This window comes from Lagopus muta, chromosome 1, assembly GCF_023343835.1.
Source record: "Lagopus muta isolate bLagMut1 chromosome 1, bLagMut1 primary, whole genome shotgun sequence".
NCBI classification, from domain to species: Eukaryota; Metazoa; Chordata; class Aves; order Galliformes; family Phasianidae; genus Lagopus; species Lagopus muta.
In genome coordinates this window covers 127,479,362-127,507,353 of record NC_064433.1, presented here as the reverse complement: position 1 = coordinate 127,507,353, position 27,992 = coordinate 127,479,362, and the positions used below count along the sequence as shown (strand labels likewise).

At 40.4% G+C, this 27,992-nt stretch overlaps 1 protein-coding gene across 2 annotated transcripts; it reads left to right on the top strand.

Annotated features, from left to right (window-relative positions):
• Positions 1 to 8: 8 nt before the first annotated feature.
• On the top strand, positions 9 to 23,624 carry CD99 (CD99 molecule (Xg blood group)). Of its 2 annotated transcripts, none has more exons than XM_048934526.1 (10): positions 9 to 205; positions 16,357 to 16,389; positions 16,893 to 16,925; positions 17,181 to 17,219; positions 18,308 to 18,349; positions 19,819 to 19,899; positions 21,259 to 21,300; positions 21,811 to 21,921; positions 22,592 to 22,648; positions 23,202 to 23,624. In XM_048934526.1, exons 1-10 carry the CDS (start codon positions 148 to 150, stop codon positions 23,225 to 23,227), a joined length of 522 nt encoding a protein of 173 aa, XP_048790483.1. In that variant the 5' UTR covers positions 9 to 147; the 3' UTR covers positions 23,228 to 23,624. The 2 variants fall into 2 exon arrangements, with proteins under 2 accessions (XP_048790483.1, XP_048790484.1); XM_048934527.1 differs by having other exon boundaries at positions 10 to 205; positions 22,595 to 22,648.
• Positions 23,625 to 27,992: the final 4,368 nt, after the last annotated feature.

Below are 27,992 nucleotides of genomic sequence, written 5' to 3'. Positions count from 1 at the left end.
CCTCTCGATGCTCCCCCCGCGGAGGCACGGCTCCCCGGCCTGATAGGGCGGAGTGGCCGGGGAGCCGCCCTCGAGCCGGCCGGGCGGGGTGGCTGTCGGTGTTCCCGTAGAGGGGGGGTGGAAAGCGGAGTTTAGCGGGCAACAGCCATGCCGCGCAGCGGGCTTCTTCTGGCGGCGCTCCTCGCCCTCTTGGCCCCCGTCAGAGGTGAGGAGGGGCGACGGGAGCGGCCGCCCGGGGTCCCCCCCAGCCCTGCCGGGCTCGGCGAGAGGCCGCCACCCGCCGTGCGTCCCGGGGCGAGGGGCTCCCCAGGCGGCCGCGGCATGGGGGGCGGCGGAGCGGGAGGCGGCGGGACGGAGGGAGAGCGGGCGCCTCCTTTTCTTCGTTTTTATAGTTTCGACTAAGTGGAAAAGTGCCCCTGAACTTTCCGCATGGCTCTCCTGCTCGCAGTCCTGCCGTGAGCGCTGCGCGGGGAGCCCGCTGCCTCACCACGGGGCTCTGCCTGTCGGGCCGGGCGGTGCCCGACTGCCCGCTGCGGCGCTCTTCCATTTTAGGAAAGCGAGTGGGGTTACGGGGATTTCGGGCAACGGGGGCTTACTCGTCAGAAATCTTCCTTAGGCCACTTTAATAAGCTTATTCGATGTTATGCTTTAGTGTTTGGGTTTTTTTTTTTTTTTTTTTTTTCTTTTCTTTTCTTTTCCAAGTTCTTTGTGAACTGCTTGGAAACCTACGTCTCTGCATCTCTTTGCGGTAGGATGTGGGATGGAAGGAAGGATGCCGTCCCCCAGCCTTAGCTGAGAGCTGTAGGCACGGCAGGATGCGAGAAGCGATTTGGCTTTAAGCCTGTTTGAATTGAGTTCTGCTGTTACGGCCACACTGCAGTCTGAACTGCTGGATTAGCAAATCTGGACTGTGGAAAAATAGTACAATTGTATATTAACTGACTCCGTCTTACTGCTTACTTAGAAAATCTGCTCTTCTGCAAACAGTCCTCACAGCCTTGGACTACAAGATCTTTTTGTACAATGCCCGTAAGGTGCAGAAGTATTTGGAGTCACTCAGAAACAGCATTTCTGAATGCGCTGCCTAGAAATGTAGTGCAAAAAGCACCTTTGGGGATTCGGTTTGGAGTGCTGAAGAAACTGATATTACATTTTTAATGGACTGCTTCTGAAACTTGAGTTAGTTTATCGGAGTACTGGTCTATGCTGATAATATAAACCAAATAATTAGGTAACAATGAATTTGGGAACTCTTTCTTGAAACAAAATGCCTATGAATGCCTAAGAATCCTGGAGAATGTTAGTTTGGGGAGGGTGGAGCCGCTCAGAAGAATTTCAGATCACTGATGGTGCAATCTTAGATCAAAATAAAGGTGAAGCCTGGATTGTGTCTGTGATTGTGAAAATCTGGATTTCACTGTTGGTAGGCTGTTTATAGTCTGAATTCACAGAACTGCCATAACAAGTTAAGGAACTTACACTATAAGCAGTTCAGCTCTTGTGCAGCTTTGGACATGAGTTTCCCTTGGACTGTTGGCTTCCAGAACCCAGGCACACAAGCCTATGGCCTTGGGAGTGAGAACTTATATTGAGTCATGCATTTTAGGCACATGAAAGGCATCGGGGTTAAAACAATATTCAATCTATCATGAGTATTTGTGTGTGTTATTAAACAGTGGTGAACTTTCAGCTTGTGTAGAAGAGCTTGCAGTTTTAACTTCACAGCTTTTTTTTTCTTTTTTTTTTTTCTCTCCAATCATGAGCTCTGCAAATCCAGCAGAGCTGGAATTTAACTATCATTGAGGCTGAATGCAGAGGAAGGTCGAATAGAAGTTTTTATGTCATCACTTTATATCTTCTTACAAGGGCAGGCTGAGAGAGCTGGGGGCTGTTCAGCCTGCAGAAGAAAAGGCTCTGAGGTGACCTGCTAGCTGCCTTTCAATATCTAATGGAGAGCTATAAGAAAAGAAGGAGAGACTTTAGCAGGGTCTACTGTGACAAGACAAACGGAAGTGGTTTCAAACTAAAGGAGGGGAAATTTAAGTTGTATATAAGGAAGGAGTTTTTTGCAGTAAGGCTAGTGAGACATCAGAACTGGTCGCCCAGAGAAGTATGGATGCCCCATCCCTGGAAACTTTCAAGGTCAGACTGTATAGGTCTCTGAGCAACCTGATGTACCTGTAGGTGTCCCTATTCATTGCTGGGGGCTTGGACTAGATGGCCTTTAGAGTTCCTTTCCAACTGAAACGATTCTGTGATTATATATGGCCAATCTAACAGTTTGCCTCTGCTGAGAAGTGGGATCCTCCCATTTCTCTCCATCTGCATTTGATCTAGTGCCCATCTGAACAGTACTGAGATGATTCAGCCTGATGAGTCAGCAAAGGGCTAATCCCATGCTTTGAGCCTGTTCTGCACAGGGTTTGAGAGGAGTTGGAGCCAGCACAAAGGAGTGGCAGGGCTGAGAGTTAAAGAGTGGAAACGAGATGGGAGGAGGGGAGCAGATCAGGAAAGAGACTTCCTGCTTTGGCTGGTTGTGAGTTATGAGGTTGATTCTGCCATTTTAACTCTGCAAAACACCGGATGAGCCTGGCATCTAATTTTAGGTATCTGCTTCTCAAACTGCACTGGTGAGAAGTATTAGGTAACAGGTTTTCAATACAATTTATGTAAAGAGCTCAGGAGAATAAAATCCTTGCACGATGAACAGTAGAAAATTGCTAGATCTTGCAAACAGGCAGAAGATTCAGTTTTCCTTCTGTACTTCTGAGGGACCAAAAGATGTTTGCTCAGTGAGGACTCAAGACTCAAAGGTTATAAGCTTGAAGTATGATTACTCACAAGAATTGAGTAGGGCTTATTGACTGAAATACCATTGCTGCCAGAAGTGGTTGTGGTAGTGAACACTGGGTGGTGAGGAAAATGCTGGGTGCCTTCATATCTCTGTTACAAAATCAGTAGCCTCAGGTGTGTTACAGAAAGAGATCCCTTCTTCCTAAGGCTGCTGTAATTATAGGGCTGTGAGTGGAGGAGTTGTGTCCTCTAGATTCTTGTTGAGGCAAGTCAGCATTGGGAAACACGGTTAGTTTGATGACAGCGTTAAGTGAATAATCTTGTGGATAGAGCTTTCATCTGAAGCAGGGGCATGGTGTAGGAACTGCTGAAGACTGATATCTGCTTTGTGGGCTGTACAGCTGCGTGCCTTTTACATCTAAGGAATAAATAAACTTTCAGTTAAGCATTATTAGTAGGGATGTTAGCATGCATACATGGCAGCATGAACATGGAAAGTGCAGAAAATACTGTTCTGTGTTTGTTTCCTCTAATCTGAGATGGCTAAGAGCTTTTAATGTTTATTATTTATATAAAATGGCCACTGCACTGCTACAGCAAAATGACATCACTGCAACAATCCTTAGTCTTTCTGCAGTTACAGTGATTTAACTTGGCCGGAGTTAAATGTGACTCAGCCTGCTGCCATTCAGCCAAGACCAATTTCAATGTCTTCTGATGTTACTCTGGTGTGTGTGTAATGAAGTCCACTGCACTTGAAAAAGAAAGAGCTAAAGCAGAACCCTGTCTTGAACCTCTCACTGCTGTGAAGTTGTATTTCATCAAGTGACAGCTGTGTTAGTGAAATACTGTAATAATAGTAATCTTCATCAGTTAATATCAGCTTGACAGGGGCAGGCCTCTTTCTTTTAGTCAAACTGCTTTTCCAAGTTCTGGCACAGGAGCCTACACTTTTGAGTATAGTATAAGTGCTTTGAGAGAATGTCGTAGCCAGAGCAGTCTTGACTTGCTCTCACTTAACATGAACTGAATCGTGGCTTTGAGTGTGGAGAAAAAGAATCAATCAAAGACTTTAGCAGTTTCTCTTTCTAAGGTTCAGCTTTAAGCATAACACCTCTCCTCCCTGCCTTCCTACTCTAATTTCCTGTTTTTTGATGTCTGTACTCAGTCCATCACTGTTCCTTCGGTGAGGTGACAGGCAGAGCAGAAAGGCCGTATGTCTAATGATTTCTTTCCACAGCTTCTTTCTGGTTTGCCTCTGCTCCTCTGCCTTATTGTGCGTTGCCCACAGTCCCTCAGGCTGTCCCTGCCCTGGTGAGAGGGGCCCATGGCTGCAGATCTTCAGGGACATGCCCCCTCTACGTGGTGCTCTTCCTGCCCGCAGCACATCTCCAGTTGCCGTCCTTTCAGCAGTCTCTCTGCATGCCTCGTGGAGCTGCTCCTTACGTCTAGGAGCAGTTCAGGGCCTTCTCCCACAAAGGGCACCCTGCAGCCTTCTGCTACTGAAACCCTGCTCAGGTTGTGCCCAGAACATTTTTGAGAAACAAGCATTGAAGAACTGTTGGCACGTTCATCTTGTTCTAAATTCTACTTTTAACATCATCACAACCTAAACAGATGTTTGTCACAAACTCTGGCCAGTATTTTGTCATGTGGATGGATGAACTTGGTACATGTGATTTTTATGCAGGGCTGCTATGATAATATCCTGCCCTTATCTTATCTAGCTCTGCAGCTTCCTAGCTTTGCAGTTTTCTTTCCTTGGAGCACAGTTTTAAACAAGCCATTGTATCATTTGCCTCACTGGATGCCAGGGGATTACAGGGAATATGGTAAACCCACTCTACTCCACAGTCTTTCTCTCGTTTTTGGACCACTGTGTTTTTTCAAATGACTGCTGGTATCTGATTCCAGCCTAGGCTACATTCCGTGGTACCAGCAAGTATGTGTGTTTATTTTTTCTAGCATACTGCCTACATTTTACTTTCTGAGTGGAAAAACCTCAAGCAACTCATTGCTAGCTTTGCTGCGGTGGGAACACAGTACCTGCTGATGTTTGAAATGTAGATGCACACATCCACACCATGTGTTGAAGTAGCTGTTTCTCTGTGTGGCTATTATATTGCTTTCCATTCTGCTGCTGCTGTGGTTTGTTGCTCAATCCCCCAGCCCTGCTGGGAGCAAACAGCCAGCCCTGGAGCCACAAATGAGGGGTACCACGGCCACTGCATCTCCTTCCTGATGTTCCTGGTTCCTGCGCAGTGCTGGCCTGCTTCTTAGCATTCTCCTTCTGGCTGGCAGATGTTTTCATGCCATGGGTCCCCTGTGATTCTGCATTTCCCACTGGTTAAAACCTCGTTTAAATCTTGACCATATGGAGTGGGCATTGCACTTCTATTTTAAACACCACCACCATTTCCCAATCTGGGAACTCAGGCTCTGTTTGGAGCTTTGGAGTCCTCGCTGTTATCCTCATCCTGCGCTGTTCCAGGTCTAGATGCTGTCAGTGTTCTCCAACAGTTCCTGTGATAAGCCAGTCTCAACTCTGGGAACTTCTGAGTTTATCTTCCTGCTAGTTACTGCAAGCATCTTATCATAAATTTGTATACTAAGAAAGAGAAAACTCCCTCAGGGGTGTGTGACCAGTGTTGGTCGTTTGGGTTGGGGACCCTCAGGGACACACTAGTGTGCCATCAAGTTGCTCCATCCAAGAGCGCGTTCCCAGCACCATTTTCCCCTGGCAGTCTTTCCCCTTGCATCTTTCCAAATCCCTGCTGTTCTTTCTTAAATATGCTCAAGCTGGGCCATAGGTGCTCTTCTGGGACTTGCGGTGACACTTGCAATTTTGTCAGCACTGCATCAATGTACCATAACCAGCACAGGGCAGGTCGTGGCTTACTGCCATATAGGGCACCCTGTAGCCCCCTGCTACCCAAGCCTTGCTGTTATTTCCCATAGGGAGAAAAAGTGTTTTAACTTATGTATCTTATCATGGCTTTGGGAGGTCCCTGTGCTTCCTCCCCAAGTCACTTTTTTTGCACTTTGGACCAGTACTCCAAAAGCTACCATTTAGAAGGCTTCTTGGTGTGATAAGAGCAAATTTTAGTTTGCTTTTCCATTAAAAAAAAAAAAAAAAAAGACTTTGTTGATACACTTGCAATGTAAACTGTGGTCTGGAAAAGATTTCCCTGCTTGCTGCAAGAAAGCACGTTTTCCCTGTGCTGAAAACAAAACTATTGCACTGAGACTATACACAGATTTCTTTCAAACTTGCTTATTCTTCACCTTTGATGTGACTGGAGAGCCCAGAAGGGCGAGACTCTAGATTGTTTTCTTTGGAGAATTCCAAAAAGTTATAACACAAATTTTTGTAATAGCCCAAGTGCTTAGTATAGTTCCTACATCTGATTTCTTGATAACATTTTAAAGGAACTGTTCTATATCTAGAAAAGCTACAGGCAGGACTTATGCCACCAATGAATGAATAAATCCAGTATTTTAAAGGAAAGAACAAGTGAAAATCTGTTCAACTGATACTTCCATGAGAGCAAATTAAGTGAAGTGAATGTGCACAGAAAGATCATTTTTATGACACCTGATGCAACTATTGGACAAAGCAGACAGCACTGGAGGAGCAAGAAGTTTCAGGGTAAGGGTTCAGGGAAGCCTATGGAGAAAGCTTTGTGATAGAGTTATCTTTTTCTCTATCTTTTAGTCTTGTTTCCTCACTTGCCTCCAGCTGTACATGCCTGTTTGCATTCTCCTTTTGTGCCAGAAATCTCTTCCTGCCTCTGTGTTTCTTAAAGCATCTTGGAGGCCAAGCGTCGTGGATTTGAATCCTGAATTCAGCAATCATTTCAGCAATCATTCCCCACCTCTGCCTCTCTAAAATGTTGCAAATCAATCTGATACATAGCAGTAACTTCTTCAGATCGGAACTCTTTCTACCCATTGACTTCTACGTCTGGTTTACAGCACTGCTTCCTGCTCCTCTTTTCACAGCAGCTTGGCCTTTTGAAAAGACTAGGTCTTTGCAAACCGAGTAAAGTCATGGGCCTTTTTTTTTCCCCAAAAACTTCAGACAAGAACTGTGGTTGTGAAACTTGTGGCTATAGTTAGCTGACAACTTTATTGCACCCAAACCTCTCTGACTCTAATCTGTCCTCCCTGCCCATTTTTTGTTCTCCTTTCCCTCCGGTGTTGCCATTTCATCTTTGTTGCTTCCTCTGCTGGCAGACCTGTGCCCACTGCTCCCTTCAGCATATGGTTCTTACTGCCCTAAGGACAATTCTTCCATCTGCTCCCACTGTTTTCATATGGTATTCTACAAAAGAGCAAGTGTATAGGGCAGATTAAAGTCTGGCATGCATAATGGCTCCCTGCAAGTGGTAGCTCTATTGTTAGAGGGGGAAATAGAAGCATGAGTGGAGATGGTGAAAGTGTTTCCTGGGTGGGGTATGGAAAATTCTTGATAAATGTTTTTGTCTATATATATAGCAAAATAGATGTGCTTTCAGCAGATGCACTTGAATTAGAAATGCTCAAGATTTATTCTGAATGCATTTCACATATTTTACTGTGTACACGAACATGTCAAACCTACTGTGTCTCAGGAATGTAGCCTTGGTACAGGAGGAAAGGAAAGGTTTATCTCATTTCTCAAGTAATAGTAATGAAGGATTGGAAGTAAAAATCTTTTTTTTGACAGGAAACTGAAAGAAAACCTCATTGTGAAAGCATTCAGCTCAGTGGCAACTAGCAAGCAAGAAGCGTGGCACATGATCAAACTAGTCTGTTTAGTTTATCTACCTGTTTGGCAACGAAACCTAGTCACATTGACCTGTGTGCATGGCTGCCTTTCAGCAATACTTTCTTAAGGAGCAATTTCGTGTACAAGAGACTGTTATTTGAAAAGAAAAGCAAGCCTCCAGCGTTCCTCTTCATTCAGAGAAGCAGGTTGCTATCACGTCACATGTCTTGTGGCTGAAGTTAGTTCTGCATGTTTCCATACCAATGATGGTACTGTGCAAAGAAGTGCAAATCATGAAGGCCTGTCTCACTTAATTGTCATTTATTGCAGCTTTTTCTCAACTCATTGCAAGTAAATATTTACAGGAAGGAAAGTGTCCCTGCTGCTCCTGAAACACTTTCAGCATAACTATATTGGTTTTGTTTTAAATTGCTTGTTTGGTGCCAGAAAGGATTCAGTCTCATAGAAGTGGATTAAAATGTGAATTGAGTCATTGCAAATAATTGCACCAGGTCTGGTTTCCTCTGCCGCTACCTTCCCCACAGGAAAACTAGATTGTAAAATGCAGTGTCTCTCTCTTCAGCCCTTCAGCAAAAGCTGTGGGAGCTATTTTTAAGACGTGGAGTTCTTGAAAAATCTCGTTGGTCATAGTTATGCATGTCAAATGGAAAAGAGTCTGTGAAAGCAAACTAGTTCTCTGTTCAGTTAATGTTTCTGACTAGATTACAGAGTCTTTTTTGCTGCTACTGTATAAACTGAATTGAAATGGTTCTTGTGAGAAAGGTAAAAGAGAATCAGGCTGTGAAATGAGTTGTCAGCTTACAAATGCCAGTTGACCTAAAACTGTTTCCCTGCTTTACAGAGCCATAGTTTTAATGAACTGCTGCAAATAGAAGAGTATTCTTGTCTTAGTTCTGTGTACATTGTCAGTGTATATCTCAAATTTTATGTTAAAGGAAAAATTTCTGAATGGAAGGCCAAGTTCTGTTCTGAAGGCTTGTTCACCATAAGTTATAATTTAAATTATTTTTCCTTGATCACAGTAAAGATTATTTTTCTCTCTTTAGCTGTTGAGCTTGTGGAACTTTTAGTTAATTGGTAGTCAATCCATAAATCTTTGCTCCTTAATTCTTCCCTTTTCTCTGTTCTAAAACACATTCAAGAGACTGCACAGTGCCCTGAAAGAGCTTCTCCCATCCTCTGCATGTAAATGGAAGGAGCACCACGTAAGAGTTCAGTGAAAAAAGAAATTTGAATGTTGATCCGAGTAAAAGTATAAATAAACCTCTAGTAATTAAATAGCACTAATTTACCTGATGGACTAGCTGATTCCAGAGAGCCATTAATTTTATTAAATTACACAATTCGGAAGAGTTAGCAACTTTCCTGGAGAAAGTAGTTTTCTGAAATTTGAGACTGACCATTTGGTTTACTTCCACTGTGGCTTTTCCGTTGCAGTTCGCTTATTTTTTTGGTGATAGTTGTAAGCTCAGTTATCTCTGTTAGGTTTTCACATTCACAAACACGAGTGTCAGCCTGGTGTGTGTGTCCTCCCCAGCCCCACCGTCTGCTCCAGTGACTGCTTATTTCCATCAATATGTATACTGCTCCGCAGCTTTCTAAGTACAGTTCTGGCTGCTTGCGATATGCTCTCTGTTCTGAAGTGCACACTTTAGAGGAGAAGGCTTCAGAGATTTGAGTCCACTATGGTGAGGTTCCTGACAAAAGCTGTTGAAGCTTTAGGTGCAGAAATCCTCAAGAAGTAAGGTGATCCCTTGGCTTCAGAAGAGGATGAGGTGCTGGCATGCTGACTTTGACCTTTGGAGAATAAATGTGAGCCTTGTGTAGGAATGCCGCTGGTTATGGAAACGTAGGCTATGTGAGTAGGAGCTGCAAGGCTTGGTGAAAGCTTGAAGACCTGTCAGTTGAGCAACATAAACTTTGAAGCTGTAGAATGTGAGCAAAATGTACTATGAGGGTTTTGGTTTCTTTGGCTTAGAAAAAGACTACTATGGATGCTGCTAAGCCAAGACAGAATTCCAAAAGTGGCCAAAGCAGAAGCAGCTGCCCCATGACTGTTTTGCTTGGTTTTGGTGAGATTTGAGTGTAGGGCTTTCCAAGACTGCTTCTGAGCTGCCAGTCCCACTGTGGTGTGGGTTTCAAAAGGGGCAGTGATGGAGAGCAGAAGCACCGTAGACACATCCCTGAGCCTCCCTGTGATGGTGACTGTGGCATCATCTACGACCTAGGAGGAGGGGCAGTGAGGTGCTCCCTGCCCATCTCAGGGCTGGTGGGACAGGGCTGGATTCTCTAGATGCTGTGTTGAAGCAAGGCTGCAGTGGCCCTAGGGATAAGGATCAGCTTGCTGCTTTGGGAGGAAGCAAATTTGTAGGGCTGGCATTGCCTATTAACTCTGATTTTTTTAGCTTGAAGCATTATAATATAGCTCACAGAACCACGATGTTTGGCTCATCCTGCTCTAAACTTGTACTAACTTATCTCTTCAGAAATTAGATTTTGTTACAGCTTATCTTTGGTACATACTGCAGATGCACAAAGTGCAAGCTGCTGAATGGCTACAAAAGTTCTAAACTTGGGTACAAGATCCAGCTTCTTGCTATTAGCAATGCTTCTGTGATCTAGACTGTTATGAGAGAGAGTACCAAGAACTGAAGAGCAGTTATTAGAAGAAATTCTCGCTATGCCTATCACTTGCAGGTACAAGTACCAACATGTAGGTTGTAAATAATATAAGGCTCTGCAGTATTTGATCAGATGCCTGCAGCTTCTGTCTGCCGGTCACATTTTGCCTTAGTCTCTGAATTTACATGGGAGGAAACTTAGTATTTGATTTTTATAAAAGCACTCACTGCTTCTAGTATTCTTTTTATGTGCCTGTTTGAGGTCAAGTATTAGATGAAATAGCAGTAAGCATAGTACATGATGTTTGCCATCTTGAAGTGTCATCAGGCTGTCCTGGAACCACAGATAAGAAATGAACAAAAGTAAAATGAACATCTCTAATATATTTTTGTTAGTTGCATTCTGAATTCACCTTATTAAAGCGCCACACTTTTTCAATGTTTTCCCACCCTTTTTGATTCAAGAAAATAAAGCTTTCTGCAGTAAGGTTTTTCTCTGTCCCGGTATCCCTAATCTTACCTTGTAATTTCTATATGAAAAGTGCTTTGTTTTTGTCATGCCCAAACGTTCTTCTACCAGTCCTTATTAGTGTTGTTTAGGTCTCTGCTTACTAACTTTGTGCAATGGAACAATACATTTCAATTCTCATCGGTAAAAAGAATTGCAAGGCAACTGAGTGGTTTATTTTTCTTGTCGGAGGTTTGTAGAACAATTCAGTCAAGTAACTACAGCTGACCCACATCACAGAACCGCAAGATGGCTGAGCCTGGAGGGTGCCTCTGGGGATAGTCGCTAAGATGCTGAATATTTGCTTTTATCTTTACTGCTCAATGGAATGGACTCACAGGCGTCCTCAGACATCGTGTAACCATTGTGCAGTTCTCTTTCACTCCTTTTCTGGATAAGCTGCTCAGCAGTTGGCAGCACCGTTGTCATTGTGTTAATTCTCTAGCTTTGTGGTGCGCCCAGTTCTTCTGCATAATTTCTGCTGATTTACAGCTATTCATTCTGTACATTTATTCCTACATCAAATCCTTCCTGGGAAACTATGCTTACAGCTGATGTTCAGAGCACCATCGTATTTTCATTGCTTCCTACTGCTCAAAGGGACAACAAAAGTAGTCCAGTGCACAAGAAGCTTTTACATAGAGAAAATTCCCCAAACTGTGCTTTGAGATGAAGGGTTTTCTTCCCCAGTGAAAGGCTTGTTTTATCACGTTCTGTTAAAGTAACTCAGATGATTACAGTTGTTTAAGCAAATACTGTTAAATCTAACTGTAGTTTTGTAGGCTTTCACTTTGTCTTAACCTAAAGTATTAAACTGTCCTTTAAGGGGGGAAGAAATTACTCAAAAATTTAATACAGCACAGATTAGTCTAAGAATCTATTTCCCAGCAGCCAGATCAGGGAAAAAAAAATTACACTGTGTTACTGTCCAACTTTTTAGATATCGTATTTTCCAGGTTGGTGCAAATAAAGTAACTTTCTCAGGGAAACAGCTTTTGGATGGCTGTTCAAAAATTAAGCATGGTATTTATTAGTCTTACACATCTGTTTGCAGCAGAGCCCTAGCTGACTTCATTCCAGGCAGATACGTTGTTGAAAACTCCAGATGTGCAGAAAGAAGACACTCCCTAAATGCAGAAAATTGTCTTTCCTTTTTTTGTCTATTTTACAGTTGTTATCTGTGTTTGGACTGTATTTATTTCAGATAGGAGGGGGCTTTATTGTTCAGAACACAACTTTATGCAAAGCTGTTTTGTTTTCTGTCACTCTGTGCATCTGGTAGAAACTAAACGTGAAAAGCAGTGTTAATAGGGGGATCCTTATAGGAGGAACTGGGTTTGAAAGCCAACCACGTGGGATTTAATTCCACTAGACTTCATGCAGAACTAATTATAAACTGCTGCCTGGCAATGGGAGTAAACGTCCCAGTTGTGTTGCTGTTACAGAGGGACGTTGCTGAGAACCTCTGCCCTGGCTGAGAGCAATGGTGCGGGCGTATGTTCATTCCTCTGCCCACAGCAAGTGGTCTTCATGTTCCAGGTTCTCCATCTCAAATCCTGGAAGGCAGTTCTTGTAGTTATATTTGGAGAATAATGTCATTTTTCCTCGCAGGTTTTTGTTTGTTAGTTTTGTGATCCAGTTGCTTATCTCGGTTTTGCTCATTTATGGCATGTTGGAAAGTAAGTGTCAGAATGTGAATTATGGTTGGTAACTAATGCCGGTGGGGCAAAACCTGAATTGGAAACAAGCTTAAGAAGCAATTCTAAGAGTGGTAATGACTTTGCTCTTATTTGAACTGTTTCATAAACAAGGTTCCCTGTGTTGGTCTTCCTGTACTTTCTTCAGCTTCTCTTACGATTAGGTGTTGAATATTTCTACTTCTTTTAAGTCCCCTGAGGAGAATGTGAGACATAAGAGAGTAAAAACCAGCTACCCAGTGGAAGCTGGGGAGGATGTGTTTAGATTGGTTTCCCGCGTTTATGCACTTGCGGCTACCAGCCTTCCCCTCATCAGACACACTGTCAAACCACATGAGAAATTAGAGGCCTCACTAATATGAACATTTCTGCAGATTCCATGAAGAGGAGTGGCTAGGCAGAAGGGTAGAGCTGAATCCAGGCCACTGAAGGAGCAGCAGGCAGCGCTCAGAGGTGGGACAGGGACATGCTCCCTGCTGCCACCCAAGTCTGTGCCAGCCATAGTGTACAGGCTCTGCACTGGGGTGTGAACAGGGCCCTGGGAGAGGGGGGGAGCTTCTGCCTTCCAGGACTGGGGAAGGAGAACACCAGTGTTTTTAGAAAAACAACATTCCATCTGTCTGTTGCTCAAGTAAGAAAATTTGCCATGATTCATAGCAGCTTGCTTTTCTTGGTGTGTTGCCATGCACGTGACTCATGGAGGAACTTCTTTGACTCAGAGCTGCTGGCTTCTGCAGTACTGCATAAATGTAAATAATACTGTAACAGTAAATATCTGGGAGCACTAATGAGTTTTTGTGAATGACCCCTGTTTATGTAGCTGCTTGGCTGTCTTGAATACCTTCTGGCTCATCAGCTTTCCAAACACTTGTGTTGCTCTGAGTACCTTGTCTCGTGTAAAGGTAAAGTATTTCACTTTTCATTTTAAGTGCTGTTTATCACTCCATCTGACACAAACTCTACCAGTTACTGGGGGTGGCCTGATGAAGGGACTGACTGATGAGAATTTGTATCATGGATATGGAAGGAAAATGGTGTGAATTCTTCTGAGATGTTCTGGAATCTGCTCATGGCCCCAGGAGTTAGAAATACCTGCTGTATGGAGCTAATCAGCTTTATTTGCAATAATCTTTTTTTAGGCTAAGAAAATGCTCATAAGCTCAGTTGCGCTGGGTGCTGCTTAAACCTTTAAGGAGCACAGCACATTCATGCTGATTTTATTTGCTCTTGGATCCTGCAACTACCTTTAATCTAATGCTCTATCTTTATCTGCGTTATCTCATGGCTTCTTCCTGGTACGGAAATTCTCCCTTTTCAAGCTGAGTATTTGAACTGTTACTTTAGTTGTTCCTACCTATACTAAAAGCTGAGCGGGTATAGTCTTAAAAGCAAGTGATTTAAGAGATGTGAAGGTCTGTCACAAGCAATGGAGAAATGAGACCACAAGCATTTTGGTATACAGATTATTGTAATGAGTTTGGTAAGTAAGATGATGATTTTGCTATCATTATTGAGATAAATTATGTTTTTGAAGGGCCTGACGTTTTGCTGGATGCTTGGGAAGTAGAACCGTGGTTACAGAATACTGAATGATTCCAGCCAGTGTTGAATGAGTTCTTCTTTATTAACCCTCAAGTTTCTTAATTGCTGCCTCAAAACATCTCTTATGTCAGATTGGCAGTTAGCAGTATCACTCTAAATTATTTCTCCATGAACATCATATGCAAAAAACAGTCTCTTAAAATAGTGATGTCATTGTGTGCACACTCTTTTGTATGGTTTCTTCCTCTAGAGAGAAACTGCTGTGACTAAGACCATTTGCAGTCCTCAGACTGAGTTTTAAGGTGGTCACAGTGAGACAAACAGTTTCTTTTCCGCTCCAGCTGAAACTTCCACAGCATGAAAGTGTAAAGATGAATGTGTGTGTTTGTTCAGGCATTCTTCCTTGAAGGACTGGAACTGGAAAAATATAGATACTTCAGGAGAAAAACGAGCCAGAATTCAAATTTGAATAAGAACAATGTAATTGCTTCTTAAAATTTCTTTTATCCTGTGTGTTTTGTCCATTTGTGTTTGTTAATATGGAGATTTCTTGCTGGAGTTTAAATGAAGGGGTGACTCCAGAGGTGACTGAGATTTTGGTCTAGCAGTTTGGGTCTGCTCATTTTACTGAGGTTTTTGAGATTGTACTGCAAGATGATGTACATCTAAGATAGTGACTTGTAAATATATTGCAATCTGTGAATCAGAAAGAGCTTATGGTCTCCATCTGGAGTGATGAAATCCAGCTAAAAAAACTTTTTGTCTCCTGTCCATGACCTCTACCTAACAACCTTATCTAGGGGTTTCTAAATTCACTTTGCTCTTGTACCACAACAAAGCCACGAGTTACCTCTGTCAGTTTCCACGAAAGTGCAGGTAAATTCCCAGGCAGGGCTACCTCCCTGCTTAGTTGTGAGCAGGGTGATACTCTGTTTGATTGTTAGAGTAAGGCAATCACTGATTATACTTCTTGAAGTAGTTCAGTTGTTCACATTGAAGGAAGGAAACTCTAGTTTGCCTTTGAAATCTTTATTCCAGTTGTCATTCCTTTTTTCCTTTTTAAAAGCAAACAAACAAACACAGAAATGTATCTTAGTCATATTTCTTCTGTGGAAAGCAAATGGTATTAAAAGTGCAATCATTTGAGAAAGAAAAGAAGTTTCAGTTTTGATGTCATTTGGAATGAATGATGTCACCAAATACATGAGCATCCCTCAGTCCTGGTACTAGACTCATGGTTTGTCTTAACTTGGTCTGTCCCATAAGCAGAAGAAACGTTCAGTTTTATGGTATGATATTTTTTTGGTTTTGTTCCCTTCTGCAGATTTTGCAGTAGCCACTTACGTTTCCTTTTCTGTAGCTGTGTTCTTAGAAGAAAAGCCAAGCACACCAGTGCTTTATGTATATATCTTCTGAATTTGATCCTCAAGTCCTTCTCCACAGTGCTGCTGTTAGTGAGTTGTTCTCCTGGTCTGTACACAGATCTGCGCGTAACACCCTGCACTTGGCCTTGTTGAACCTCATTCTGTTTCTTGTAGGCCTTTTGAGCCTGTGCAGGTCTCTCTGAATGGTGTCCTTCCCTTCTATAGTGTTAACTGAGCCACTCAGATTAGTGTCACCTGCTAACTTACTGAGTGTACTTGATCCATCATCTATTTCATTGATAAAAATATTAAAGACTACTGGTCCAAAGACAGGCCCCTGTGGGATGACACAACTTTAACCAGCTCCACCTTGACATAGAGCCATTAACAACAACCCCCTGGTTATGACCATCCCACCAATTATTTATCCAAGTCTAGACTTCATATCTTTCAACTTAGAGATATGGATGCATTGGCAGTGGTCTTGCACAAGTCCATAGCATATCCCAGGTTGTAACTGACCCCCAAGGATCACTGAGTCCAACTCCTGGCTCCACGTGGGATCACCTAAATATCAGACCAGATGGCTGAGAGCATTGTCCAAATACTTCTTGAACTGCAGCAGCTCAGTACAGTGATCACTTCCCTGGGGAGCCACTTCTATGCCTGACCACCCCCTGGTGATGAACCTTCTCCTGATAAACAGCTTGACCCTTCCCTGATAAAGCTCCTAGCCATTCCTTCAGGTTCTATCACTGTCACTAGACAGCAGTGATCAGTGATCAGAGATCAGAACCTCCTGCCCAGATCACACTGCTTTATGTGTGCTGGGAAGCCACTTTGTATCGTGAATGTATTGAGGTAGTGTGCTGTGGGTGACTGGGTAAATAGCAGTCCTTGGGGCTGATCTTGAGAGGAAAACTTCTTGCTGTGTAGAATTCATCTTGTCCTTTCTGCTGTATAGATAATGGGCTTAAATTCATCTTCTATGTATCTTAGTAACAGTGTAGGAAATTGTATTTCAACTTCTTTGTTTGTTTGTTCCTCTTTCCCTTGACAGGAGCTACAGTGAAGCCACCATCATCAGATTTTGGTGAGTTCTCATTTCCCTGTAATACCTTTTACTGTCAAGTGTAGTTGTATGTACCAGTTTGAGACCTTGCATTTTTCAGTTTACTGGCCCATGGAGCTGTGATATTTCTATAAAAAACAAAGTAATTCCCTAATGGCAAAAGAATTTCTGCATTTTGGAGTCTTTTGCTTCTTGCCTTTACAAAGTTGCTTCATGATTTCACAATCTTCGAGGTCCTGTGAGAATTCCTTCTGTTGGTTTTTAGTCTGCATGTTCTGAGCTCGCTCATCTTGAGCGTGCTTACATTGAGCTGGCTCATGGGATGTCCCATGATCTCCAAAAGCAGCATGTTGTTTGGCAGATAATGCCTTGTAGCTCTGTGATGCACTTCTGTGGACTTCTGTTGAATGGACATGCCATTATATTCTTGTTGAGAACATTGCTAGGTGCATTTTGTGTAAAAAATAGTCTAAAATTAATTCAGTTTTCACACCACGCTTAAAATGTCCCTTCTTTCTTCATAGATGACTTTAACTTAGAAGATGCTTTTGGGCCTAGTAAGTATCATGATTTTCTGGATACTGCTCAGAGGTATTTGGTGCAATGTTTATCCATCCTATATTATCTAAATGTAATAGGGGCAGATTATCTAAATGTAATAGGGCCTGAGTAACAGGCCTCACATTTCTTAGCCAAGTCCTACTTGTTTCATTGCTGTGTGTTCACTAGGTGGCACTAAGTCCATAAATAATTACTTACAGGAAGTAGCATTTAAATCTGAAGTAATCCATTCAAACTCTCTTTGTCTATAGGTTCCAAGCCAGATCTACCTGCAAAGCCTAAAGACTCTGGTAAGGCTTCTAGCACAGATTCTTGAATCATGATGTGTTTTTACTGTCCCATTTAAACTTCTAATAATTATTCATTTTTAATTGGCTGCGATTCATGTGAGCTGTTGGTTTGGATAAACGCTTTGGAGAAGTGAGGAAAAATTGCCTTGCAAATAAGCTTTGAAGCATTCTTGAAATTCTGTAACAAACCTGTTGAGTCAGTTTTCTTTCATACACCTGGTAGAAGAAACATCTAGTTAGGCAGATAATGCCTGGTAGCTCTTTGGGCACTGTCATTAGACCTGTTGCGGTACAGCCAGCTGAGCTAACACCACATGCACACCTCTACAAGACTTTTTGCTGCTCTGATTGATTTAGCACTGAAGTTTTCTGTCTGTTAAAGCAGTCTGTTTCCAAACGTTGATATTTTGAAAATGGAGGTGGCTAGTTGAGAAACAATTGGGTGAGTGGATCAGATGGTTAAGGTAAATGAAGAGAGAGGATCCTCTGTAGGATTGGAAGCCTAAGTTGGGGTCTTACAACTGTGCTCTCAGTGGGCCAGCCTCTTTATATTGAGTATGCACAGAGCCTAAGGACACCTGATCTGACTTGTCCTAGAGCTAAGAAGAGATTGATCTGGTACTTTTAAAAGAGAAAACAGCAAAATAATTTGTATCTAGTAGAAAAAAACCCTGAAATTTGGTGTTTCGAAATCAGATTTAAAAATTGAAATGCTGCATAAGACTTAGTAAACTTTGCTGTGCATGTTCAGGTATAAAAAGGTCTGACATACAGACGAATGTAACAAACACTATTAATTGCATTAACTCAAAGTACAGTTTTTAACACAAAACAACAGTGCTAGCTAATGTTAAAAAAAAACAAACACATAATATGGGGATGATTGATACTATATGTAATAACATATGTTGAGTTATAAGTTGAGTGGTCTTTCAAGGTTACTATGTGCTCTGCTCTTGGTCTCTTCAGGGTAGTAAGTTTGGTCGCTTTATTCTTTCCTAGTCCATTTCAGAGTTACTGTATTATAGACTGCTTTTGATCTTTTAACCTCTCTTTGTTTTTTCCTCTGTATATCTTTTTTTGTGCAGATAACCCCAGGCCAGCTACACCTGTAAAGCCTAGAGAATCTGGTAAGGTTTCTAGCACAAGCACTCAAATTATGATGTGTCTTTACTGTCCCAGTTAAACTTCTAATAATTATTCCTTTCTAATTAAATGCACAGCATGTCAGATTTTGGTTTGGATGACACTGAGAACTGAGGGAAAATTGCCTTGCAAATAAGCTTTGTAGCAGTCTTGGAATTCCATAACAAACTTGTTGAGTCACTTTCCTTCCAACTTTAAAGGAGGGCACAGAGTGTGAGTGTTTGAGACAATGTTTTTGTTAGATGCATATGCTAGTGCACATATATATTGGATTGACTCTGTCTTTACAAACTGAATCCGTGCTAGACTTAAAAAAGCAAGGAGGAACTACATTTGATCTATATTCTTAAAGTATCTAAATTAAAGGTATGCTCAAAAAGTTGTTTTTAAAATATATTTTTTTATTTTTTTAGGATTTTGTTAAAGCCCTAACTAAATCAATACATTTTTGTGTGTGTGTGTGTTATAAAGATAGGCTTAAAATACACACTCTTCCTATAGTGCTTTAGAGATCTCTGTCTTTGCCCAGCTCCGAATAAAACAGATTAAGGTGAATGCAGCTATCCTGCTGCCTTAATTGAGGCATGTGATGATGAAGAGTTCTTACTTGCAGTGTGTACCCTGGTTCATGCTCCTTCTCCTGCCTTGTAGACAATGTATGTTTGAATGCAGGTCACGTGTGCCTCAGTACAGTTCTTTTGCTACCCGAATAAAACTTCCTCTGATCAAATGGCTTTAGCTTTGCTGTTTCAAACAACTTTGCTTTTCATAAAGTAAAGATTCATTTGGCAGCAGAGGGAAGGAGTAGAACTTGTAGAATTTCAGGCTCTATCAGGTGGGGTCTGTTGGAAGTGGAAAAGGATTGGTTCTTCCCATTATCAAGCTAATACAGTAGCCACAGGACTGGCATGGTGAACTCTGGGTTTTTTTGCTTTTGTTTTTTCTTCCCTCTAGCTCATTGTACAGTTTCAAAGGATCAGTTATGACATAGAAACTCAACTCTGAAAAAGCACTCGCAGCTCCAACTTTGAACATAAATGTTCGTTTTCTGTCCTTTTTCTGCTTTAACAGAATAGTGAGGCTTGGATCATTCCAGTTAAGTAGCCTACAGAGGTTCTTTCTTGTTTAGCAAGTAATGCTTGGAGTAACACCTGATCTTGGACTGTGGCCTCTCTCATTTGTTCAGTGTCTATATCTGTATGTATATATATATATATATATATATATATATATATATATATATATATATATAATGTATAGTGCTCAGCTGATGCTAAGCTGAGGTTGGAAGGGCTTTTGGAATGTGAACATGTTGTAACCATGACCCTGAGCTTAGAACCCCCACAGATTCTAATTGAATGAACTGCAGAATATTTGCATGTCATTGTGTGCCTTTCAGTGAAAAGACACTTCACTTGGAACACATAAGATAATAATATTTAACTTTTTATAGACAGCTTTGATGATTCAGATCTATTTGATGGTGATTTACCAAAAGAAGGAGGTGGAGGTGGTAGCAGCAGTGGTGGCAATGGTAAGTTAGTAGTTTCTGCTTCCTATTGATCCCAAGGCTACCTGAACTTTTGATAAAAGCTTATTTGCAAGCTGGTTAACATGGTCTAATTTTTTAAAATTTTGGTTCTGGTATCTGAAAACATGACAGAATATCTTTTAGTTCAAAGCCAACCTGTTCTGCATTTGGCAAAAAATACCCAGATAATTAAGAGGTGAAAACAACTGTCAGGGGATTTTACTGTTATGCTTAGTTCGATAGATTTTAAAACTGAGATGTGAATGTGGCATTTGTTTCAGAATTCATCATGAATATGGTTTTTAAAGGCAGCCAGGTATTTGATTGTTTTATTTGTTTGTTTTTTTAAGATATTCTGTGAAATACTCTCAATTTATTTTAGTTCTTGTGGTTAAAAAGCCCAAGAGTGGGCTACAAGATGGTCTTTGAGATGTATTCTCAGATTTCACCTGTTCCACAGAATGAATTGATCCTTAGACTTCCAAATAATGCAGGGTATATCTACACTGAATGATATGTAACCATTTTATAGCTTACAAGTATTGCTGTAAATAATTTTCTGAGCCTAATTGTAGTGGTGCATCTGAGTATGGAGATGGTCATGGGGAGCAAGTCGCAATATTGGTCATCATTAGTGTGTGGTAGTCAGCCCTGTGTGCATTACTGCCATCTCATTACTTCCTGGTCAGTGTTAGTTTGAATAACTTGATGTGGATTTGACATGTAGCAGGTTTCTGACCCATCTTAGTGGGTACTGAGGGTAGTTTTGGGGAAGTTTTCACCTTCCAAGATTCCTTTGGAACAGTAACTTAAAAATTGACAGGTATAAATAGCATCTGTTGGGACACGTACAGTGTTTTTATCAGCGTTTCTGTTTCAGAGTGCCCAAGTTTTATAAATTTTATAATGACAGATCAGGGGAGTGTTTATGGAACTTTAATCTTTTTTGCTAAGAGAGTAGCAAAGCTATTTAGTAAATGAGGCTGAGATTTGAGGAATGGTAATACATTTTAAGGCTAACCTAGAATTATGTGATGTTCCTCTCCACTGAGTATTCTCCTATGGTGGAGGGCAAGTTAATTAAATTGGCCTTCACAGATGTGCTTTGCTCATTTTTGTAGAAGCACTGAGTGCCAAAGCCTGGAGTTAACATTACAGTGACTTGTGCTTTGAAAAAAGAAATTTGGAATGCCAGAAAGCTTAATATTACATGGATATAATTATCTATGCTATTATAGATGTAAAAGAATTCCTTCATCGGCAAATGGCTTGTCATTTTCCTTGATTAACTGCCAAAAAAAAATTTGTAATACCACTATTCTTAGGACATATAAAAACTAAACCTTCCGTTCATTCTTTTAGGAGAAGGGGGCTCAATTTCAAACAAGGGTGGAGATGGTGAGGGTAAGTGCAAGAGTTTCTGTACATGGTGTCTGCATGTCTGAAACTTGTTTTGTGCCTTTTCTTTCGTTGCTAATATTCCACTAGAATGCTTATTGGTGTCAGAGGGTTTAGCTTCAAAACATAGAATCTAGAACTCTTACCTTCAAGCTCTTCTTTTATAAATCTTTGAGATCTCTTTTGGAAATGATTCAAAGTGGTAAGGTCTCAGAGATGCTGGTGCAGAGACCGCATTCATATAACTTAGGTTTGGACATGAAAGGGTAGCTTTTTTAAAGTAGCAGAACTTAAATCACACGTACTCGAGCGTTTTAATGATAGACACTACTGAGAAATTAATGGCTATAAAATTAAAAGATTTAATTACTCACAAAGATATAAAAAGTTGCTTAATGCAGTTTCATGTTATAATTTCATGTTTATTGTGTTTTACAAGTGTTCATAGGCTTAGATAATACAAGTTTGACATCGCTTTCAATACTAAAATAATGAGTACAAAACCTTTTTTTTCAGCTTCTCAGGGAGCAATAGCTGGGATTGTAAGTGCTGTGGCTGCTACTGCGATTGGAGCAGTATCTAGTTTCATTGCTTACCAGAAGAAGAAACTCTGTTTCAAACAAAGCGGTAAGAATTCTAAATTACTTTGTTTTCACCTTTTATGGAGTTGCTTTTTTGTATTTTATATGGCAGATAGAATTTTTACTTTAGGCATCAGGTAGTTTTAACAACTCAATGGATTCATGTTGACTAGGAGTAATCTCTTCTATCCAAGACAGGGATCCTCCAGAAAGCTGTGCCCAAAACTTAGAATTTCAGAAGCAAACAGCTCAAGTTTCTGTTTTCTTGAAATTACCTTGTGCTAAAGAGTGAGCAGGAGAGACTACAAGAAAAAAATATTTAAAGAAAACAGAGAAGGCTGGGGATTAAGACCATCTTCTTGCTGGAAAATACACAGTCATTTCTGACTTCATAAATCTTGCATATGTGTCTTCACAAAATGCTTACCTCTGTATTAGGTTTTTGACATCTACTGGGGCATTTTTCCCCGCATGATCTTTGTTCTGTGGTGGTCTGTTCCTTTTCACCTGAATGGTTTGGAACTTGGATCAGAGAACTTGGAGAGCGCTTTAGGTGATAGATGGGACAGAAACTTTGTTTCTGTCTTTCTAGTCTATCTGATCTTTCTAGTACAGTCTAGCATTGGTGAAGGCAGGTAATAATACATCAGTCCAAACAGGCACTGGTATTTTCAAATTTGGGAAAGTTCAGTGCTAAGCATCTATTTATTTCTCAGCAGATGAAGAGAATGTGAATATGGACAGCCATAGAGGAGCGCAATCTGAGCCACCTGGTAAGAGGAGATTCTAGATGGAAATGCAGGTTTTTTGTGGGGATCCTATTTAAATACACTTTATCGTCATCTAACATTGTGAAGAAAATCGCTTGTTTGTAACTAATGGTACAACTAACTTAGTGCTAGGTCAAGATTTCAATCCTGATTATGGGGCCCTTCTTCCCTAGTTTTTAGACTTGGACTTCCTAAGAATGTAGGCAACTGAGGCTAAGATTATTTCCATCAGATATGCAGCTGCACTCCGTCTCATTTCTGCATTGGCAGAACTGCAATCTGTAACTGCATATTGGGTTATACAAACCACTAGTGTAGAGACCTATATGGATCTACTAGGATGTGGTTACTTGAGTAAAAATCTGGAATGCAGTATCCCTTGTTAGGCAGGGTACTGGCTTCATGGCATCAAGCCTCTGCTTACCTGAGTTTTTCCCACTGTTACAAATGTCTACTGAAAATAACTGTTGTCCAAATATGCTGCTACTTAACAATATATATATTAGAACATATGTTAACTTAGTGTACTAATCTTAAGTTGTTTCTCATTTTTTAGTTCAGCGCACACTTCTGGAGAACTAAGAGAAATGATGGTGACCATTGAAACTGGATAGAGAGCCTGCATTTTGCCTGGGGGGAAAAAAAAAGAGAAGAAAAAAAAAAAAAGAAAGAAACAAAAAACTACAATGTAAACAGTAGAGACTGAAATTGTGTGAGAAAACAGTCCATGGTGTTTGAAACATTTTTGAGAGTGTGACTTAAACCTGAGTACTTCTATATGGTTAGTCCTATGAAGCAGTGTTGCACACCAATACATGGCCTTAATGACAGGAGATGTTCTTTCCTTTACTCCTATGACAAATGGGTGTGCCTCAAGTGCATTCAGTATGTTTAACTTTTTCTTACCTCTTACAAAAAAATAAGAAGTTTATGTTTTGTTATGCCATTGCTATTAGGCAGTTCAGACTTTTTTTTTTTTAAATATCCTCTATGGAGTGAATGTACCAACCAAATAACTTGGGATATGATGCAGGCACCTGGAAGTAAAGCAAATGAAATAGCTCACTGTGTTTGTGATAATGGATCTTGATGTGGGTGCTGCTGATACAATCTGTGTAGCTGCCTTGGTCAGCCACCAAAAGATAAAAAAAATTCAGAGATGTTTTTGTATATTTTTCATTATATCTGTCTGGTACAGATTCTGAACAACCAAACTAGTGCACACAGACCCTTGATCCTCTCAGGCTGTTCTTGCATAGCAGCTATTAAGCTGGTCAGATGTGGGAAAGCCTGATTTACAAGCCAGAACCATGACTGTATTTTGTAAGACTGATAATCTGAATTGTTAATGAAGCGCTGGAGAGTGGGGATTAATGTCACCAGGCTCACAGAACCAAAAACGGGAGAGAAAGTAATGTGTTACTTTGAATTCAGAAGGACCATAATACGCCCTTACAAGATGAAAACTGTACTGCAGTTAACAAATACAGACTAACAAGACTGACCAGAGCAACCCTGCCTCACTCCACAAGCATCCACTAAACATACGTGTGAAGAATGCTTTTGGATTTGTGAAGGATTGCAATTGCGATGAAAGGCAGTGATTGCATTCTGAGCTGAAAGCACTTGTGGGATTTGCTGTGGCTTTTGGAAGCTACCAGGAGTTTTCAAAGATCCATGGAAGCATAGGAAGCTGTGCATTTCATAACAGTTAAAGGACTAAGTCTGGAATAATAAGCAGTTCAGGCTGGAAGGAATAGCCCAACAGTTCTGTTGGCTTTCATTTTAAGTGGTTCTAGTTTTTGTGCAGTTTTACAATATTTGTCTTACTAATGTGCCTCAGCCACCTGACAGAATTCTACAGAAAGATGGTATTTCGTGGAATATTTTAGAAGTCATTATGAATTTGGATATTAAACATGTACATCTACGCATTCAAATATGAATGTATGCCAATGATAATTCATTTAAGAATTTATTGTACTTATTTCTTAGCCTGCAACAAAGCTTTACACAGATTTTAGTATTTTGTCATGATGGAATTAATTTGTAAACTTCTTTTTGCCCCACTTGTGCTTTTAACAGAAGAGTGCTAAAACTTCTAAGAGTTTTCAAGGGTGGAAGAGCAATTTATATGTAAACATCTGATCTACGTAAATAAAAGAAATTAAATGTACAGCTTATCTGCATGAAGAAACATATCAGTGCCAAGTGTAGAAGAAACAGAAGTAAATTGATGTCTATTAAGAACAGAGTGAAGGGGAAGTTCAAACTTGCTTTTGGTAACTAGACTCTTGAAATCTTTTTCAGCTTTTGCAAGCCATAAAAAATACTTGCTAAACCCTCTTGTCATCATTGTGATTTTTCTTAAAATAAATAATAATTTTAAAAAATTAATTATTTTCATTTTTAGTACTTCTAGAAATTTTGGCAGCATTTTGGTGCTCTACCAGAGAAGCAGAATTCAAAGGGGCTTGTCTTTGTTGTCTTCCTGCTTGATTGGGAATTCAGATTTATTTCTTACAAAATCAGTTTAGAAGCAAGTTGGCCATTAGCAGCAACATGGCTGTGAGCTGTTTTCACGAGGTTATTGTCAATGCAGAGAAGACAACAACAGAGAGCAGAGAAGATGCACCTTTTGAACAAGAACACCAAGATCTGGTAATGCAATCTGGAGAAAGTGTATAGAAAAGGTTTAGTGTGGGAAACCTGTAAGTAAGTTAAGTGTTTCTCATGCAGCTATCATCTCAGCCTTTAGGAGCTGACACCATTGCAGAATTGTTTGAGTTGTGTTCTGTTAGTGAGAGGATCAAAACTAAACGAGATGGCAATGTGAGGCCAAGTGGCTGATCAGTAAAAAGCTTACTCATAGTTTCAATCTAAACAGGCATATGAAATTTGGGCACAGCTATACTTCACAAAGCAGGCAAGCCTCGAGTAATGTTTGGGCCATTGTACTGCTGATTTCAGCTGCTCTCATCCTTGGCTTTGTCCACTTATGACTTCACCGTCTGGAGTTTTGAGAGAAGGAAGAAAGACTGGGTGCTGCCATCTAGGGAGAAAAGGCTGAAGGGAAGGCGTGAAAGTTCAGGCAGTTATGTAGCTGGGAGCAAGAAACTGCCAATTTCTGGATTTCTGTTAGTTATTTGTGGATAAAAAGTAGCGTTCCACTTAGTTTTCAACTATCAGGCTATTAATTGATACACTTCTATATCCCTTACTACTCACTGAAGTTTTGGTTTTGTGTTGCTGTAGCTGAACTGCTCTTGCACTGTAACTAAATCATAGAATCATAGAATGGGTGTTTTGGAAGGGACCACTGAGATCGCCTAGTTCCAATATGCTAACCCATTAGTTCTCACACTCACTGGGTCAAGAAACATGAAGTAACATTTGTTTTTTCTCACCATTCTGAGGTGTATTGATGGTCATCTCTTACTGATCAGTTGCTGCCTATCGTGACCATGTGAGATGCTAGTGATCTTCAGATCCTGTTTTGGGAATTCTTGTTCCAGTTTCCATACAGGTCTCAATTTGCCTGTGCAGTGGAATGAAAAAAAATTGTTCAGGCCCAAACTGACAGTTTCAGTCCTGCTGAGGTACTGTTCACTATTAAAAAGGGAATGGCAATAGAGTGCTCTATTTTTCCTATTCTTATATATCTTATATATTAGAATATTTTCCTATTCTTATATATAGCTTATCTCTGAGTTCTGTTTTTTCTTCAGTCTGCCTCCTTGGAGGCATCACTCCTAGAGCTGTTAAAGTTATCTGCAGTAATAGGAGAAAAAAGTATTAAGTAGCACTATTTTGTTCTAGGACATCATGTTACTTTTCTACAAGGGAATTGAGGTTGTAGGCTAGTACTTCCTAACAGTAAAAGGACTGATAAAAAATGTTCTGATACTTTTCATAAGTGATACCCATTTCAATTGCTTCTCCATACTTATCCAAAAGAATCATCAAATCGTGGAAATGAAAATAAGCAATTCTTAAAAATGAGATCTGGAAGCCTTTTACTGTAGTTTTTATTCATGCTCATTTCAAAATCTGTGCCAAATTTTGAATGCTAAGGAAAACTCATTAATACACTTAGCTTTCAGTGTACACTGAACTAATTTGCACTCTCAGTTCTGTATTTCCATAGTTTTCTATTTATTTTAGGTCACTATCTAAACTAGATTATCTGTTTTTTCTTCCTTCTTTCTTCTACAGATTTCACTTGTCAAGATCATGAAATACAGCCTAACCTTTGTATAGACCTGAAACGTTTATCTTCTTTATGTCGTTTCTCTTAGGCAGATATAAAGGACAAAATTGAAAGAAGGTGTAGAGTTGATTAGGATTAGGAAAAGGAATGGAGTAAAAATACAGTTTTTCAAACCCCTGCATTTAGAGTACATTAAAAACCTGAAGGATGAAATACCAAAATGTATATTTCTCCACCTTCAATGATAGAACACTGAAATTCTAATTAAGATGTAAAAATATTATTTTGTTGCCAAATTATATCACTGATTCTCTTGTGCATTTGGCTTACATTTAGATGACTGTCTGTGATAAGCAGATGTTTCAAGATTTTAATTAAAATACCTCTATTTTTATTATAAACAATACTGTAGGCTTTCCCTAGTACTAGTTTATAATTCGATTCTTTCATCTCCGAACGACTCACACAGTAGGTTGCCCATGCCAAACAGAGTAATGTCCAACCTCTCTCCACATGAAGGATGAGGTCAAAACTGGAGAGTTATGACTGTCTTCTTGTTCTCCTATGGTTTGTCTCATCTAAAAGAGGCCTGATGTGCTAAAAGCAATTAGCGTTAGAGAATAGACAGACACACTGGCTCCATTTCTCCACCCATTTGCTGTTTTTTAAATATATGGGGCCTTTTTTTTGTGAAAGAACAAGTCAAAAACAAATTAGGCAACTTGTCAACTTTGTCAGATGAATATTAGGTAGAACTATTTTCCCTTAAAATAGGAAAAGATTGATAAATGCTGTCTCAAAGTGATAAAACTGCAATCTATGATCAGATAAAAAGCCCTATATTTGTGCTTAATATGCAATACTTGCCACCTTGGGCAAGCTTTTGCACATCTATTTGGCAGAGAGAGCTGAGTTTAGTAAGTCCTACAGGGCTTGAAGAACATAACTTGAATAAATATTTGGGGTCTCCTGACTCCAGTGGTAGGTCTACTCCTTTAGTATGCCCTTCAGCCTTTTTGATATTGCTTTTATTTAGCTTGATGAAGTAGTAGCTGGTTTTGGACAAGAGACACATCATCTTCAAACTAAATTTAATAATCTCAATATCCAAAGTAAGTATGTGGAAGAACTAGCTTC

Excerpts from the sequence above, each read along its gene's own strand:
- CD99 (XM_048934526.1), top strand. The coding sequence starts at position 148 with ATGCCGCGCAGCGGGCTTCTTCTGGCGGCGCTCCTCGCCCTCTTGGCC. Across the intron at positions 16,390-16,892 it reads GCCACCATCATCAGATTTTG|ATGACTTTAACTTAGAAGAT; the intron begins GTGAGTTCTCAT and ends CTTTCTTCATAG. Across the intron at positions 16,926-17,180 it reads AGAAGATGCTTTTGGGCCTA|GTTCCAAGCCAGATCTACCT; the intron begins GTAAGTATCATG and ends CTTTGTCTATAG.